At 41.6% G+C, this 17,563-nt stretch overlaps 1 protein-coding gene across 7 annotated transcripts in view; it reads left to right on the top strand.

Moving 5' to 3' along the window:
• The window catches only part of klhl32 (kelch-like family member 32), a 253,841-nt gene that overhangs the window by 87,317 nt on the left and 148,961 nt on the right, over nucleotides 1-17,563 (top strand). For 5 of the 7 annotated variants that reach the window (XM_060820854.1, XM_060820879.1, XM_060820863.1 and 2 more), the window contains one exon: nucleotides 7,369-7,467. The exons of the other annotated variants lie outside the window; for them this stretch is intronic. In XM_060820854.1, coding sequence (XP_060676837.1) covers nucleotides 7,369-7,467 — 99 coding nt within the window. The remainder of the gene's footprint in view (nucleotides 1-7,368; nucleotides 7,468-17,563) is intronic. 7 annotated transcript variants of the gene reach the window in all.

The raw sequence follows: 17,563 nt of genomic DNA, 5'->3' as shown, positions 1-17,563 counted from the left end.
CTCAATACTGAACTCCTGTTTCCACAAATTTTACTGCTGCCTTTGCCTCATTCAAACTTAAAAATCATGGCTCACCTTTGTGATTGCAGTCATCAGCAAGCAATGATTACTATCTTTTTTACCCTTTATCCCATCCTCCTCTAGTTATTAATTATTTTGTCAGTCCCTTCTGTTATATTTCTTACAGTTCTGACTTGTTCGAAAGTGGAAACCCGTGGGATTAAAGAGTAGCCAACAGCCTGAATACAAAACTAAGAATAAAAAATGAGGTCTGCAGATGCTGGAGATCACAGCTGAAAATGTGTTGCTGGTCAAAGCACAGCAGGCCAGGCAGCATCTCACACATTTTCAGCTACAAAACTAAGAAAGCAGGTAGTAGTGATGAATGTGTTGTTCAGACTGAAGGGAATGTTAGAGATATTCCCCAGAGACTCACTGATCATTTTGGTACGTATTAATGATTTGATTTACGTCAACAGGGCATATTTTCAAAGGTTGCAGACTACAGGCAACAATTAAATGTAGTAAGTGTGAGGAAGGTGGTACTGGAATTCAGGAGGACAAAGATGTTTAGTGAAATAGCAGACATAGGGCAGTTGAAATTTGATACAGAAATTATGCAATTATACCTTTTGATTGGAAGAACAAAGAGGGTCAATACACTTGAAGTAGTTGAACAATAAAGGCAGCAGAGCAACTCAAGATCCTCAGAATGCTGTGCAAAAATCGTTACAGATAATGGGGTAATTTAATAATCAGATTCTGTGCTTTCTAAATAAAGGCATAGAACACTCAAGCCAGGAGGTTATGACAAACAGCTTTGAAACACTTGTTTAGCTCCAATAGATGACTATGAACAAATTGTACCACACTGTGAACAAATTGTACCACACTTCAGGAAGGATGTGAAGAATTTATGAAAGTACAGAAGGGGATTTACTAGAAAGATTCCAAGGATGAGGAATTACAGTTACATGGTGAGACTGGAGAAGCTGGGTTTATCCATCTTAGAGCAGAGAAAGTGAAGAAGAGATTTGATAGTGCTAATGAAAATAATCAAATGCTTAGACAGCTAATAAAGATGAGATCTAGCAGGTTTATTATTGAATAAATGGGGGAAAAATATTTCCACTGCCCAACAATTCAGCAACTAGAGACAGAGTGTAAATGCATAAGTATCATCAGTCCAATGAGAATAAAGGTTGAATGAAATGCTTTGATGCAGAAGGTTGGAATTCTGCACCAGAATTGGTGGTACAAGAAAGATATTTTAACGTGGAACTGCATAAATATATAAGATAGCAATTTGAAATGAGCCATAATGTAGATGGTGAGCCAATAAACTGGCAAGACATGGTTAACCAAAGTGTGACTACCTGTGCTGTGATGTGATGGGCAGAATTGAAAAACCCAAGATAAAGATGCCTTGATGTAGGCCATTGTATAAACTTCATAGGTCAGCATTTCAACCAATCTGCATAGTGTTTCTGGAACTACTTGGCTGTGGCATGTGCCTCCGCTATCCTTGTAGCAGATTGCACAGCTCGCCATTTTATCCTCCAATTGTAAAGTCAACTCATCGTAATCTTGCCAAGTAAGTGAACTGGGGATTGCAGATTTAATAGCATCCTAGTAGGTGGAATTCAGTTTTGAGTATTGACTGTTTAACACCCTAACATACTTTTGTTCATGTTGTGCAAATGCAAACAAAAAAATTAGGGCTGGCATAGTTGAGGGTGCATCGAACATTATGGTTAGTTTAGTCAGGCCCCCTAACACTGATGTGATTTACTGCACTTCTGTACAACATCCTGAGGGAAAAATGAGACTGCGTTGAAGAAGAGTCATATTGGATTCAAAACATTCACTCTGTTTCTCTCTCTGCATATGCTGAGCTCCTTCAACACTTTCTATTTTTATTTCAGATCTCCAGCATCTGCAGTATTTTTTTTACATAATAATTGACCCAAAGGACTATGTGGGAAAAAAAAGTGCCGGTTAGGCCTGTTGTAATTATGGGACGTCAAGCACTTCTATGAAATAACTTAACATATTCATTGATAAATTGTAATTTCTGTTGGTTGCAATAGTGCCTGATGCTTATCTGTACATGGACCTCTGTAGGAATAAGTTAACTTGTGAAGAAAACTAGCTGCATCAACCACCCATTTTATTATACTGGTCCTTAATGGCGTCTCAATTTCCTTGATTCCAAGGTTGTCTGTTTTTGAGACCAGTCGTACAATGAAAGTTCTCTGGAATTGTTTCTGGCTTTGATGATGTTGTATTAATCCCTGACACTAGATGGTGCTGAAGTGCAATCTGGAGGCAGCAGTGGGCCTGAGTACTTGCAAAGATTCACAAATATGATGAAAGAAATGAAGAATTCAAAATGAAGAGTGCAAAATGGGATTTGCATATTGGAATTTTGACAGCAATCAATTCTGGAAAATTAAATGCCATTCAGTTAGTGAAATTTGCATTTTTCTTGGAAACTTTCTCATTAAATCCCAATCACCACCTTGCTGCAAAGATCCTTTATATTCGTGATTTTGAATGAATTGGATTGTGAGAAATATTTCTTGACTTCACTCCAACAATAGTTTGTAGTACAGAAATATGTATTGCAACTGTTTTCTGTGTTAAGAAGTCTTTTCTGATTTTCCAGAACCTGAGTTCATTGTCTAAGGATATGAGATTGGTCATTTAGGACTGAACAGAAGACAGATTTCTTCACCCAGAGAGTGGTGTGCTTGTTGAATTCTCTGCCACAGAAGCTGATAGAGTCCAAAACATTGAATGTTTTCAAGAAGGAGATAGACATAGTTCATAGGACTAAAGAGATCAAAGGATCTGGGGTGAAAGTGGGAACAGGGTGCCGAGTTGGATGACTGTCAATGATCATATTAAATGGTGGAGCAGCCTTGAAAGGGCTGAATGGCCTACTCAAGCTCCTACTTTCCCTCTTTCTATGTTTCCAATTCTTTTCATGATAATCAGATATTATTATTTGCAATAATTAATCTGTGCCCTCCTATTGTTATTTTGCTAATCAATAGCAAGGACTCTATGATAATGTACCTTATCTTAACTCGGTATGAGGGGTTCTGGCAGGTTACCACTAACTTTAACAACAGTTAATATGCCATAACCATTCAAAATCTAAATAACCACATTCGTTGCCGCATTCTAGTGAATGTGCTGTAGATTTTCCTTTACTTTTATATATTTCCTTTAATTTACCCAAAACTATTATCAGCACTGCAACTGTAATGTAATGTTTGTGCACTAGCACACAGTTTTCCTTTAGTAGATTCCTTAGCTTCTTAATTCCATTATGGCAGAAAGATGCAAAACAAGGAGAATACTTTGAATTGTATAACTGGAAGATTTACTGTAATGATGGAATGAATAAACAGCAACTTATTTTAACTTGATCTGATGCTGATATATTAACTGCTTCAAACTTTAATTTCCTAAAGTTTTAAAACTTCTTCTATTGTTGAGATTCTTACCTTTCAAACTTCGGTCACTTTTCAAGGAAATTACCTGGGTCAATCTTTTCCTATTTAGTAGCACAAGCCTGATGTGAAAGATAAAAATCACACAACACCAGGTTATAGTCCAACAGGTCCAACAGATGTGAAAGATAGGTGTTGTTATCTCATATGTGAAGAAAAAAGGGCTGGCTATGTGTACATCTGAAATATTAAGAACACTAAGTAGAGAAATTGCAAGGTTCTGGTATTGATTATGAGCACAAGTTGAAGATAGGATTGCAATGCAGCTTTAACATTATAGTATATCCTGCATTCTGTTCTGTTATCCTGATGCACTTCTATAGCATAATCTGCCTGCAAAGCACATAAGACAACACTTATCACTGTAACTCAGTGCACATGACAATAATAAATCAAATCAAATCAAATGGCCCCAAATTTGCTGACCTCCTCATAATAAACTGTAAACATTGTCATCATTATCTCCTCTGAACCTGAGTGCAAATTCAGGATTAATGGAGGATTGTGAAATTGCAGTCTGTTCTCCCCTGCTGTGATACAAGCTGTGCTGTGGACTTCAAAGAAGAGTTATATTGACTAAAAATATTAACTGTATTTCTCCCTTCAAACATACTGCTGAATTTCTCCAGGATTTTGTTTTTATTTCTGATCTCCAGTATCCATAGTGCTTTGATTTCATTTAGTAAAAAAATCAGATTGTTTTCTGTACTAATTAAGTGAAATGATCGTTTGAAACCAATTTACTGGTAGAAATGTTCTTTTGAACAGTATATGGTTATACCTACTCACTGTGGAGAGGCCTGACACTATCCTGCACTGAATGGTGTATCCAATTGAGGAGAATTCCATGAGTTTTCTGTGTCATTACATAATATAGTACCTGTCACCCACTACCTACATTGTAGGTGAACAGTTATAAAAATGAGAGTCAGGAAAGGACAATTAAGAAGCTAATATTTTGCAACCACACTCCATAATCCTCAACCTTCTCCTTTCCAGCAACACTCATCACCTCAGAGAAACAGAAAGAACTTATCAACCAAGTCAAATTTTTGGGGAAACATTTGAGAAACTCCTTTCTAACCTGCACACATGATCAAAATGATATCGCAGTGAAGCTGAAGCTTATAAACCAGTAGTCTACCTGTTTATAAATACTGTGGTGTTGACAATATTCAGGAATCCTCCTGTTTCCTTCAGGATATTTGTAACATCACCTGATGAAGGAGTGTCGCTCCGAAAGCTAATGTGCTTCCAATTAAACCTGTTGGACTATAACCTGGTGTTGTGTGATTTTTAACTGTGCACACTCAGAAGCTGACAGCTTGTCCTAAATGTTCATGAGCATTCTGCTGTCTTGCCTTGTTCTCTTCTTGAGTAACTTGTACAAATACCCATACTTTTCCATGTGGAAGATAAGTGTAGGTAGTGGATTGGCATGAATTGTCTTAAATTTGGAATATGATGAAGGGCTTTTGCCTGAAACATCGATTTTGCTGCTCCTCGGATGCTGCCTGAACTGCTGTGTTCTTCCAGCACCACTAATCCAGAATCTGGTTTCCAGCATCTGCAGTCATTGTTTTTACCTAGTTAAATTTGGAATAAGTTAACATTGGAGTGTATAAGGGAGATGAAGGTGAAGCATGAGGTTGACACAGTGCAGGAGGGTCCTTGGAAGTAGAGGCATGAGTTGGTCTGGAAGGTATAAGGGGTTGTTGAGTGGAGGCATAAGTTGGCAGTGAGAGCCTGGGTATGTGAGAGATAAAGGCGAGAAGGCCTTAAATAAGAGCAAACACCTGGGACAAAATTCTAGAGAACTGAGGTGAGCCTTTAAATAGCCTGTCTTGGTAGTCAGCAATCCATGTGGTTATCTCCAATCTGTATCAGGTGCGGAGGATCCAAATCCATATCACACATGCTCCCCTTCACACTACTGATGACCCTGGCATTTCAGTGAGTTTCTCCCAAGGCATGCAGTAAACCAGGAAATTTCCTAGCTACCTTACTCCAAGGTCAAAGTCCAGCTTTTTGTATCTTTCCACACAGACTTTAACTTGGAGCGCTGTGTTGCATATGTGTGATTGTCATTAGCATGCACACATAAGTAGATTAATTAATGTTAAGTAATATTTTTCAAAAGTAACTTCATATTCCCATTGCATGTAGATCTATTTGTATTTGTTTTGTTCTTGTCCAAGGTTCTAATAGTGCATAAGTCTTTATCAAGTAGGTTCTTAATGATAAATGCAAAGAGTGATTTGCTAAAAGGAATATTTTGATTGGTTTCCTTTAGTAATTGGCCTCCACACAGAACTGTTACTGTCAGTAGCAGCCTTCTGGCCATGAGAATGGAGTTAATCACTTATGGCACTCTAGATCTGTTGTCCAATTCTTCAAAATTCTGTCTTTTAAAAGAGTTTATTTTATTGCACCTTGTCAAGTGTTTAATAAAAATCCAACCATACAATATCAGCCACTTATTTTCATTCACTTAATGAATAATTCTGTTAAAAATATTCAAGCAGGTTGTTAAAAACTTTACCTATTCAGAAGACGTGGTAAGAATGTTTAACTAAGTCTATTCAGGTGGGTATGCAGAACATCTTCAAAGTTGTCTGCTAGCTACTGACATAATTAAAGTCAAGTGATCAGATGTGAGTTGTCCTAGATTTGAAACATTAACTCATTCCACAGACATGTAGGCTTTTATTGAGTACTAACTTATATCTACTTCCAAAATACTGTTAGTATGAGGTGAATTGTTTCACTCAAAGTGTTGCGAATGTTTGGAATTTTCTACATAGAGGGTACTGAAAGTTTTGGGGATAAATTTTTGGTATCGCAAACAGTCAAGGGGTATGGGGACTAAGCAGGCAAGTCCACGATCAGCTATGATCTTATTAAATAACAGAGTAGACATGAAAGACCAAAGAGTTTACTACTTTTATTTCTTGTATTCTTGTGTTGGCATGTTTTTCTGCCATCCATACCATACTGTTTTGAGACCAGTTACTCCTGTCACATTTGGTTTGGCACTTAGGGACAGAGCCAGTGCTATATCACATTAGAGCTTAAAAATGTGTTGCTGGAAAAACGCAGCAGGTCAGGCAGCATCAAAGGAACAGGAGAATCAACATTTCGGGCATAAGCCCTTCTTAATGTCATTCCTGAAGAAGGGCTTATGCCCGAAATGTTGATTCTCCTGTTCCTTTGATGCTGCCTGATCTGCTGCGCTTTTCCAGCAACACATTTTTAAGCTCTGAACTCCAGCATCTGCAGTCCTCACTTTCGCCTATATCGCATTAGGTAGAGACATAGACAGAGACCATTAGCAAAATATCTCTTCCAAAAGCTGGCATTTATTTCAATCTGTCATGAAGAATCTTTCCACAGGCCTAAGGAGTACTTAATGACCCGTGGACATCTCGCCAAGTTACAAAGCATTTTTGCTATTGCTGCTGTAGTTATCCACTACCTTCCTCTCCTGTGAGCTTTTGATTGCTCTGATAGCAGCTTTTGTTACCTTTGACTGGGTTCATTTCCTGCCTCTGCTCTCCCAAGAGCTAGCTGTCTTCAGTCTGTAAAAATATATCTTTTTCTTTAGTCTGATATATCATCGTACATTTAGTTATCTTTGTTTTATTTTGCATCGTGACCTTTTGACTTTGGGGACATCCAGGACTTGCATTGGGCTGGTTAAGAAGTAGTCAATATGCTTCCTTTATTGGGAATTTGTTACTGAACAGAGTTGTACCTGTTGTAATTTAGGACATTTGGGAGTGCAGAGAAATATTGTTTTTGACACAATCAATCTCTTGTTTAAACACAGAAACTGTTCATTTTTCAGATCTCACTGGAACCAGGCGTAGTTCAAGATGTGCTTGCAGCAGGAAGTCACCTTCAGTTACTGGAGCTGCTGAAACTGTGTTCTCACTATCTAATCCAGGTAACCCAACACTGAAACTCTTTATTCTTAAACTTTGAAATAGCACAATGCAATGAGATGAGGATCAATGTTCCCCCACTTTTTTTTTATATTTCCATCCATGGGAGAAATTAAAAACAAGACACTGTGGATGCTTGAAATCTGCAACAAACTCAAACCATTCTGGAGCAACTTAGCAGATCTGGCAGTAATTGTGGAGAGAGAAACAAAGTTAATGGTTTGAGTCTGATGTGACTCCTCTTTGGAACTGAAGAGAGGTGGAGAAGTCCTGAATTTAAGGATTAGATTAGATTAGATTACTTACAGTGTGGAAACAGGCCCTTCGGCCCAAAAAGTCCACACCGACCCGCAACCCACCCATACCCCTACATTTACCCTTTACCTAATACTACGGGCAATTTAGCATAGCCAATTCACCTGACCCGCACATCTTTGGACTGTGGGAGGAAACCGGAGCACCCGGAGGAAACCCGCGCAGACACGGGGAGAATGTGCAAACTCCACACAGTCAGTCGCCTGAGTTGGGAATTGAACCTGGGTCTCAGGCGCTGTGAGACAGCAGTACTAACCACTGTGCCACCAGGATGCTGGGTTATTGCAGAGATTGTTAAACAGACAGACAATACACCTTTAAGTCAGTTATGTAACATCATATATGAAGTTCCAGTTTAAAGATAAAGGGCTTGCTTTTATTCACTCTCTCTCTGTTCAATGAAGTAGTGTAGTATTGATCAAACAGACAGTTCTGTACAATAACATGAGTAAGTATGAAACCCAACTATGTATAAGACTGTGATATTGTAGCAACGTAAATAGTAGTATTAATAAAACGTGTCTCAACAAGAACTTAATCTTTGTGATGCACATTATGTGAACTGACCTATGGAGCAGCACTCAGGCAGTGGGGAAACTCCTTCAGGGTGGCAGCAGGCAGCTACCGATATCTGATGGTGACATCTAGGTACTGGCTTTCAGCCTGTGAAGGTGATTGCATAGTGACAGTTTGGAAGAGTTTTCTTCTTAAAATCATTCCTCATCCTCTCACTAAGTTCAAAGCTGAGGTTCCGACTGCAATCAAGACTAAAGTAGGTGAAACTGAAGTGAAGCAGGAAACATTTGCAAGTACTCACTCTCTATTTTAAAAATAAAAGGAAGAGGTCACAGTTCAAAAGTGGGGAAGGATAGCTCCAAACTACCAAAGTACCCAAGAACAAAATACCAGCCAATACACATTATTATTACATAAAATGTTTTTAAAATTCTTACCTATGTCTAGACATTGGTCTGAGAAATCACACAAAAATACAAAATTCACTTGCATATTGTCACCACTCACATGATGATGCAAGGAGTAATTGCAGACCTGTGACTGTTCCTTTTAAATCAATAACAAAAGGAAAGAAATACCAAGAGAAACGGAAAAGGCACTATACTGCAAAACAGATTTTTAGATAATTTTAATCAGTCTGTTCATTTTACAACTTCCCCATGGAGCCAGTCTGACTCCCAGGTAGAGACACTGCCACTGCACCACAAGAGTCCTCAATGCAGAGTTTTATACCAACACTTTTGATAGCATAGTAAACTTGGAAACAATATCTGAACATAGATTGACATTGCATTGACATTTTGTGAAATTTCAGTTACTTAAAGACTCCACCTTTTTTTACTTAAATCAACAAATGAAGAAAAACAGGCAATTAAATACTTATTGCTTTGGGAAATGAACAATTAAGAAGAGATATATCATTTGGTATTTCTAATGATGTCTTCAATAATTGTGACATTTTACAAAGTATTAGAAGATCAACTCAACGTCCAAGTCAACTTCAACATACTTAGGCTTGAGTTCATGTCACATTGATAACAGACATGTGAAACAATCTATCAGTTCGTAGGCAGATGTCAACATAAAGGAAAGCAATGTGATTCCGCTGGAGGTAACTTAGCTGAAAGGCTTATGGAGCTGATCAGTACCTCTACATGCATCAAATCCTTCAGAAAGTTAGAGAAATCCAAAGTATATACCATTTGTACAGTGCTCAGGACAACCCAAATTGGAAACAATTTCATCAATAATATTTAAATCTTGTCTGAGATGTTGCTTGTCTCATTCACTAAGACCTTGTCCAGCTTTTTATGACATTCTACGTCCTGCAAGTGTATTTTGGGCTATAATGTACAGGGAAATAACTTGCCCAGGGAAAACCAAAGTACAGCACAATGCTCCACAGCTGCATGTGGAGAAGTGTCAACCAAGGAACAGGATAGCACACAAACATGTCAACAAAGTCCAAAGGATAGCTGCAACATTACAGTTTATAGAGCCCTGTCAGAGAGCAGACATGCTCAATTTGATACACCACATCAGAAAAGCTGAAGCTGTAATCTTCATCCAAGTCATATACCTCAGACAAGGGAGGTGTGGTAGTAGTTTGGCGCACCGACCTTTACACCGCTGAGGCTAAACACCAGCTCGCGGACACCCCCTCCTACTGCCCTCTTGACCATGACCCCACCTCCCACCACCAAACCATCATCTCCCAGACCATCCATAACCTCATCACCTCAGGGGATCTCCCATCCACCGCCTCCAACCTCATAGTCCCACAACCCCGCACTGCCTGTTTCTACCTCCTGCCCAAAATCCACAAACCTAACTGCCCCGGCCGACCCATTGTCTCAGCCTGTTCCTGCCCCACCGAATCCATCTCTGCATACCTCGACACGGTCCTGCCCCCCTTAGTCCAAGAACTCCCCACCTACGTTCGGGACACCACCCACGCCCTCCACCTCCTCCATGATTTTCGCTTCTCTGGTCCCCAACGCCTTATCTTCACCATGGACATCCAGTCCCTGTACACCTCCATCCCCCATCACGAAGGACTCAAAGCCCTCCTCTTCTTCCTTTCCCGCCGCACCAACCAGTACCCTTCCACTGACACCCTCCTTCGACTGGTCCTCACCCTGAATAACTTCTCTTTCCAATCCTCCCACTTCCTCCAAACCAAAGGAGTAGCCGTGGGCACCCGCATGGGCCCCAGCTATGCCTGCCTCTTCGTAGGATATGTGGAACAGTCCATCTTCCGCAACTACAGTGGCACCACCCCCCACCTTTTCCTCCGCTACATCGATGACTGTATCGGCGCTGCCTCGTGCTCCCACGAGGAGGTTGAACAGTTCATCCACTTTACCAACACCTTCCACCCTGATCTCAAATTCACCTGGACCATCTCAGACTCCTCCCTCACCTTCCTAGACCTTTCTATTTCTATCTCGGGCGACCGAATTATCACAGACATTTACTATAAACCTACTGACACCTACAGCTACCTAGACTACACCTCCTCTCACCCTGCCCCCTGTAAAAATGCCATCCCATATTCCCAATTCCTTTGTCTCCTCCGCATCTGCTCCCAGGAGGACCAGTTCCAATACCGTACAACTCAGATGGCCTCCTTCTTCAAAGACCGCAATTCCCCCCCAGACGTGATCGACGATGCCCTTCACCGCATCTCCTCCACTTCCCGCTCCTCCGCCCTTGAGCCCCGCCCCTCCAACCGCCACCAGGACAGAACCCCACTGGTTCTCACCTACCACCCCATCAACCTCCATATACAGCGTATCATCTGCCGTCATTTCCGCCACCTCCAAACGGACCTCACCACCAGGGATATATTTCCCTCCCCTCCCCTATCAGTGTTCCGAAAAGGCCACTCCCTCCGCGACTCCCTCGTCAGGTCCAGACCCCACCAACCCAAACTCCATTCCCGGCACCTTCCCCTGCAACCACAAGAAATGCAAAATTTGCACCCACACCTCCTCCCTTACTTCTCTCCAAGGCCCCAAGGGATCTTTCCATATCTGCCACAAATTCACCTGCACCTCCATACACATCATTTATTGCATCCGCTGCACCCGAGGTGGCCTCCTCTATATTGGGGAGACAGGCCGCCTACTTGCGGAACGTTTCAGAGAACACCTCTGGGACACCCGGACCAACCAACCCAACCCCCTGTGGCTCAACACTTTAACTCCCCCTCCCACTCCACCAAGGACATGCAGGACCTTGGACTCCTCCATCGCCAGACCATAACAACACGACGGTTGGAGGAAGAGCGCCTCATCTTCCGCCTGGGAACCCTCCAACCACAAGGGATGAACTCAGATTTCTCCAGTTTCCTCATTTCCCCTCCCCCCACCTTGTCTCAGTCAAATCCCTCGAACTCAGCACCGCCTTCCTAACCTGCAATCTTCTTCCTGACCTCTCCGCCCCCACCCCACTCCGGCCTATCACCCTCACCTTGACCTCCTTCCACCTATTGCATCTCCAACGCCCCTCCCCCAAGTCCCTCCTCCCTACCTTTTATCTTAGCCTGCTGGACACACTTTCCTCATTCCTGAAGAAGGGCTTATGCCCGAAACGTCGATTCTCCTGCTCCTTGGATGCTGCCTGACCTGCTGTGCTTTTCCAGCAACACATTTTCAGCTCAAAATCCATAGACAACATGTACTAACTACCAAGACTGGTACTGGTACAAGTGCAAATATAAGCTCTTTATACATTTTACAAGACCTGTATATGATGCAGTCCACACATAAGCCAACTGTTTTCAAATGAGTTGGACATCCTTTGCATTAGGTTTGTCCATCTCAAATACTATTATGGCTTATCAGGATTTTACTTTGTTTACTTTGGTTACTATAGATCTATAAGCATTCACAGTTGTATAAATGGTTACTTTCCATAAAGGAACAAATCTGTTAACACCTAAGATTCCAAAATGTAAAATCAAGTCTATTCATAAACCTCAACAATTTTGGGTGGTCTGGCAGGCTTGAAAGTAAATAAATCTCCAGGCTGGATGAAACATATCCCATGTTGTTGAGGGAAGAAAGGGGGAAAATAGTAGGGCATTTACAAAAATTTCCCATTCCTATCTGACAACAGGAGAGGTCCTAAAGACTGGAGGACAGCTAATGTAGAATCGTTATTCAAGACTGGAACAAGGGATAAACCAGGAAACTACACAACCAATCAGTCATAGAATCATAGAGAGGTACAGCTTGGAAACCTTTGGTTCAACTCGTCCATGCTGATCAGATATCCTAAATAAACCTAGTCTCAATTGCTAGCACGTGGCCCTTATCCATCACAATCCTTTCTATTCATATACCCATCCAAATCCCTTTTAAATGTTGTATTTGTACCAACCTCCACCACTTCCTCTGGTAGCTCATTCCGTACATGCACTACCATTTGCATGAAAAAGTTGCCTCTTCGGTTCCTTTTAAATCTTTAGCCTCTCACGCTAAACCTATGTCCTATAGTTCTGGACTCTCCCACCCCAGGGAAAAGACCTTGTCTATTTGCCCTATCCACATCCCTCTTGATTTTATAAACCTGTATAAGGTCACCCTTCAGCTTCTGATACTCCAGGGAAAACAGCCCCAGCCTATGCAGCCTCTCCCTATAACCCAAACACTCCAACCCTGGCAACATCTTGTAAATCTTTTCTGCACCTTTTCAAGTCTCACAACATCCTGCCTATAGGTGGGAGACCAGAATTGCACAGTGTCCAGAAGTCTAACTAGTGGAAGCTAGTGGAAGCAATTCTGAGGGACAGAATTAATCTGCAATTGGAGAGGCAGGGATCAAGAACAGTCAGTGTGGTTTTGTTAAAGGGTAGTCATGTCTAACCAACTTGATTGAATGTTCCAAAGAGGTGACCAGGTATATAGATGAGTGCAATGGTTTTGATGTAGTCTACTTGGACTTCAGCAAGGCTTTTTATAAGGGTAAAAAATGAGGTCTGCAGATGCTGGAGATCAGAGCTGAAAATGTGTTGCTGGTTAAAGCACAGCAGGTTAGGCAGCATCCAAGGAATAGGAAATTCGACGTTTCGGGCATAAGCCCTTCATCAGGAGCCCCACATGGGAGACTGATAGCAAAAGTAAGAATTCATGGGATCTAAGGAAATTTGGCACATTGGATCCACAGTTAGCTGAGTGGCAGGAAATAGAGGAAGACGGTGGGAAGTTATTTTCTGACTGCAAGTCTGTATTCAATGGGGTCCCCCAGGGGCCAGTGTTGGGGCCATTCCTGTTTGTGGTTGATATAAATGATTTAGACTTAAATATAGTTGCCACAAGAGGCGGCTCGGTGGCTCAGTGGTTAGCACTGTTGCCTCACAGCGGCTGGGACCTGGGTTCAATTCTAGCCTTGGGTGACTATCTGTTGGGCATTTGCACATTGGGATTCCTCTGGGTGCTACAGGTTTCCTTCCACTGTCCAAAATCGAGCAGGTCAGGTGAATTGGCTATGCTAAATTGCCCATAGCATTAGGTGCCTTAGTAAGAGGGAAATGGGTCTGGGTGGGTTTCTCTTTGTAAGGTTGGTGTGGAATTGTTGGGCCAAAGGGCCTGTTTCCACACTGTAGGGAATCTAATCAAATCATAGGAGGATCGATTAGTAAGTTTGCAAATGGTCCAAATTTGGTGCAATGCTTAGACTACAAGAAAATATATAGACGGGCAGAATGGTGGAAAATGAAGTTCAATCTGGGTAAGTATAAGGTGGATATGATAAACAAAGCAAGGGCCTCCTCCTCCACCACCAAATTCAATCCACCCAACAACTAGAGACTGAAGGCCTCATCTTCTGTCTTGGGACCCTTCAACCACAATCTCCCCTCCACCCACCTCGTCCCAGGTTCAACCCTCCGACATTGCACCACCCTCTTGATCTGTCCTACCTGTCCATATTGCTTCTCACCTATCCACACTACCCTCCCCACCAACCTATCACAATCATCCCTTGAATCTACCTATCGCTTTCCCAGCTACCTTCCTCCACCCCCAACTCCTTTTTATCTCTCAGCCCCATACCACCGTCCCCTTCTCCCGCTCCCTAACTCGCCCAACACCATTTCTGATGAAGGGCTTATGCCCGAAATGTCGACTAACCTGCTCCTTGGGTGTTGTGCTTTTCCAGCACCATACTTTTGACCCTAATCTCCAGCATTTGCAGTCCTCACTTTCTCCTAAAGCAAGGGAATAAATGAAGAATGGTAGGACCTTGGGAAGCTCCAGTGATCAGACAGATCTTGGTGTGTATATTCACTGGACCCTGAAGATATCAACACAGGTGGATAAGCTGGGTACGAAGGCAAATGGTATACTTGCATTTATTAGTTGAGGCATAGATTACAAGAGTGAGGAGGTTGTGCTGGAACTGTTTAAAACTTTGGTTCGGCCACAGCAATAGTATTGTGTGCAGTTGTGGAATCCACCTTATATGAGGGATTTGATTACACTGAAGGCTGGTTAACTTGCTATGCACAGAATGTTCCCTGGCCTGGAGAGTTTCAATTTCAAGAGAATTTCGACACATTAAGGTTGTTTTCCTTGGGGTGTAGGAGTTTGAGAGGGTACATGATTGAGATCTATTGAATTATGAGGAGCATTGATAGGGTGGGCAGGAGAGAATTTTTTTCCGCTTGATAGAGGATTCAATGAGCGGGGCATAGATTGAATTGAATTGAAGAGATGTGGAGAAAAAACGTTTTTACCCTGAGACTGGTGGGAATCTGGAACTGGTGATCTTGAAGGCAGAAACCCTCATTCATTTATAAAGTATTTAGATGTGCACTTATGATGCCAAAGCTTTGAGCCAAGAGCTGGAAAATCAGTTCAGAATAGCTCGGTGCTTGTTTTGACTGGTGTAGGTGCAATGGGCTGAAGGGCCTTTTTATGTACTGTAGATTTCTATGACGCTAATTCTCTTGAACTCCTAAGAAATAAACTGTATTTACTTTTGTGCCGAATGTCATGTTGTCCAGCGGCCCAAAACTCCTGCTTCTGACAAAATTTCATATCATACCAACTCCGTCAACGAAGCACCTCCTCCCTGCATTCTGCCTGCAGCTGTCTTCTCCTGAGTCATTGCCTTTCTCGACTTGCCTCTTTCCTCTCCAAGCTCCACAAAAAAATGCAGCCTCATCCCTAACTTGCTGCAATGCTTTTTTCTCCTGATTGCTGCCTCTCCCACGTATTGCTTACCTCCTCAAGCAACCTACTCATTGTCTCTGCAGTGCCTCTCCTGCTCATCACCAGTCTTCCACTTGCCACCCTCATCCTTTGGCTCAACACTTGCCTTTTTCTTGTCATTTCCCTCTCCTAATTGTTGAAAGGACAAGGGCAGCAGATGCATGGTAGCTCCACCACCTGAAAGTTCTCCACTATGCCACGCAGCATCCTGACCTACAAGTATATACAGTCACTGGTTGAAAATCTTGGAATTCCCTTGCCACCAATGCTCTGGATGTACCTATACCAGATGAACAGCAGTGGTTCAGGCACGTGACTCAATCCCATCTCAAGGGCAGTTCGGGATGGGCTACAGATGCTGGCCCTGTCACTCATATTCACATCTCTGAAATAAATAAAAGCTGTGTCGGTAGGAAATGCCAATTCCAGAGCAGTTTAATTCAATGTGAAATTGATTTGTTGTGCACTTATTTCAGAATTTAATTCAGAATCTAAAAATAAACATTTAATTATCTCTGTTCCACAATTGCGGAAATATAACCTTCTTTGTATATTTATGTAGGTTTGTATTGTTTGTCATTTACTCCTTATACCTATGGTGATTAATTTTGTTTATTGTTCGTAAACATTGAGAAACAAGAAGGCCATCATAAACCTGAACAAAGGGTTTTAATTGAAGATTGTTCAGTTAATTCTTGTGTGCCAATTTTCTTTGAAAAAAATCTGAACATATCATTGTTACTGATCTGCTAAAAATTAAGGACAGAATTGCACTTATCTCTAGTAAGCCTGGCCAGTTTTTGTTTTATTTGAAGTGCTGTGTCAGACAGCGTATCTGTGAATTTGGAATGCAGTAATGCTGATCTAGGTACTGGGTTAGGACTGAAGGGAATGATTTCGCAATCCTGGGGAGAGTGGCTTGGATTGCTGTGCATACAAATGCACTAATACAATTGAAGTGGGGAGATGACCTTTCTGAATCTTGCAAGGTCAACTAATTTTAGTAATTTGTACATGCTCCCGTGCAGCTGGAGTAATGTGCAGGCATGGAATGACTTGTGACCTGCTGAATCCAACCTCTCCAATATGAGATGCATTTTGTACTTAAAATAATAATGCAAAATGTGGATCCATTAACACCTGCTTTTTGGGCAGGTCAAGTGCCCGAAAATGTCCGAAATATGGCCAGCAATGCTCAATCAATCTTTTGGTGAGGGTATAAAAAGCTCACTGTAAGTATTTGTCAAACATATGTGGAGTAGGCAGGTCATTATGTGAATCTATGTGTAAAGCTGACTTGTCTTCTGCTGTACCATTTCCAAGCTCCATGTTCAAGCTGATGCCCTTTACTGGGTTTACACAACTGACCTATTCCTCAGCTGAAAATACCCCCAAATTGTACTTTTTGACAGAATCATCAGCTATTTTCGGGTCTGTTGCTCATTGATTTCTGCTGGTTATTGCTGTGATTGTTGGCGTCATTTGGTGATTACTAGCATCCTTTACAGTTGTCAATGCCTATAGGAAGTGGAGTGACACGTAATGAAAGGCTGTCCTGTTTCAAGACCTTCTGTAAGTGACTGTGTTGGAGACAAACATGTAACTGTTTAGCCGTGTCCATGTCAGCCCACAAGGTGTGTTTAGGATGGCGCATTTTTTGTGTGCAGAAGTGAATGTCAGTTATATTTTACAAAAGCATTTGTTTTGTTTTGCTTTCGTTGTTGACTTATGCCTGTTACCTTTAAAGTGGAAGTGCCAGTGTTGGACTGGGGTGGACAAAGTCAGAAGTCGCACAACATCAGGTTATAGTCTAACAGGTTAATTTGAAATGCCAAGTTTTCGGAGCGCTGCTGCTTTGTCACCTGATGAAGGAGCAGTGCTCCAAAAGTCTGTGATCTCAAATAAAGCTGTTGGATTATAACCTGGTGTCATGTGATTCTTGACTTTGTTAATTTTAAATACTGTGGTGCCTCAGAAGTGAATGCCTTCTTTGTTGTGGTTTTAGGTTCAATGAAGCTGTGAAGCTAACTGAGGAGATTAATGAATT

The sequence above is a fragment of the Hemiscyllium ocellatum genome, chromosome 3 (assembly GCF_020745735.1).
Source record: "Hemiscyllium ocellatum isolate sHemOce1 chromosome 3, sHemOce1.pat.X.cur, whole genome shotgun sequence".
Taxonomy (NCBI): Eukaryota; Metazoa; Chordata; class Chondrichthyes; order Orectolobiformes; family Hemiscylliidae; genus Hemiscyllium; species Hemiscyllium ocellatum.
Note: the sequence above shows the minus strand (reverse complement) of the source record. Positions and strands in the feature narration are given on the sequence as shown.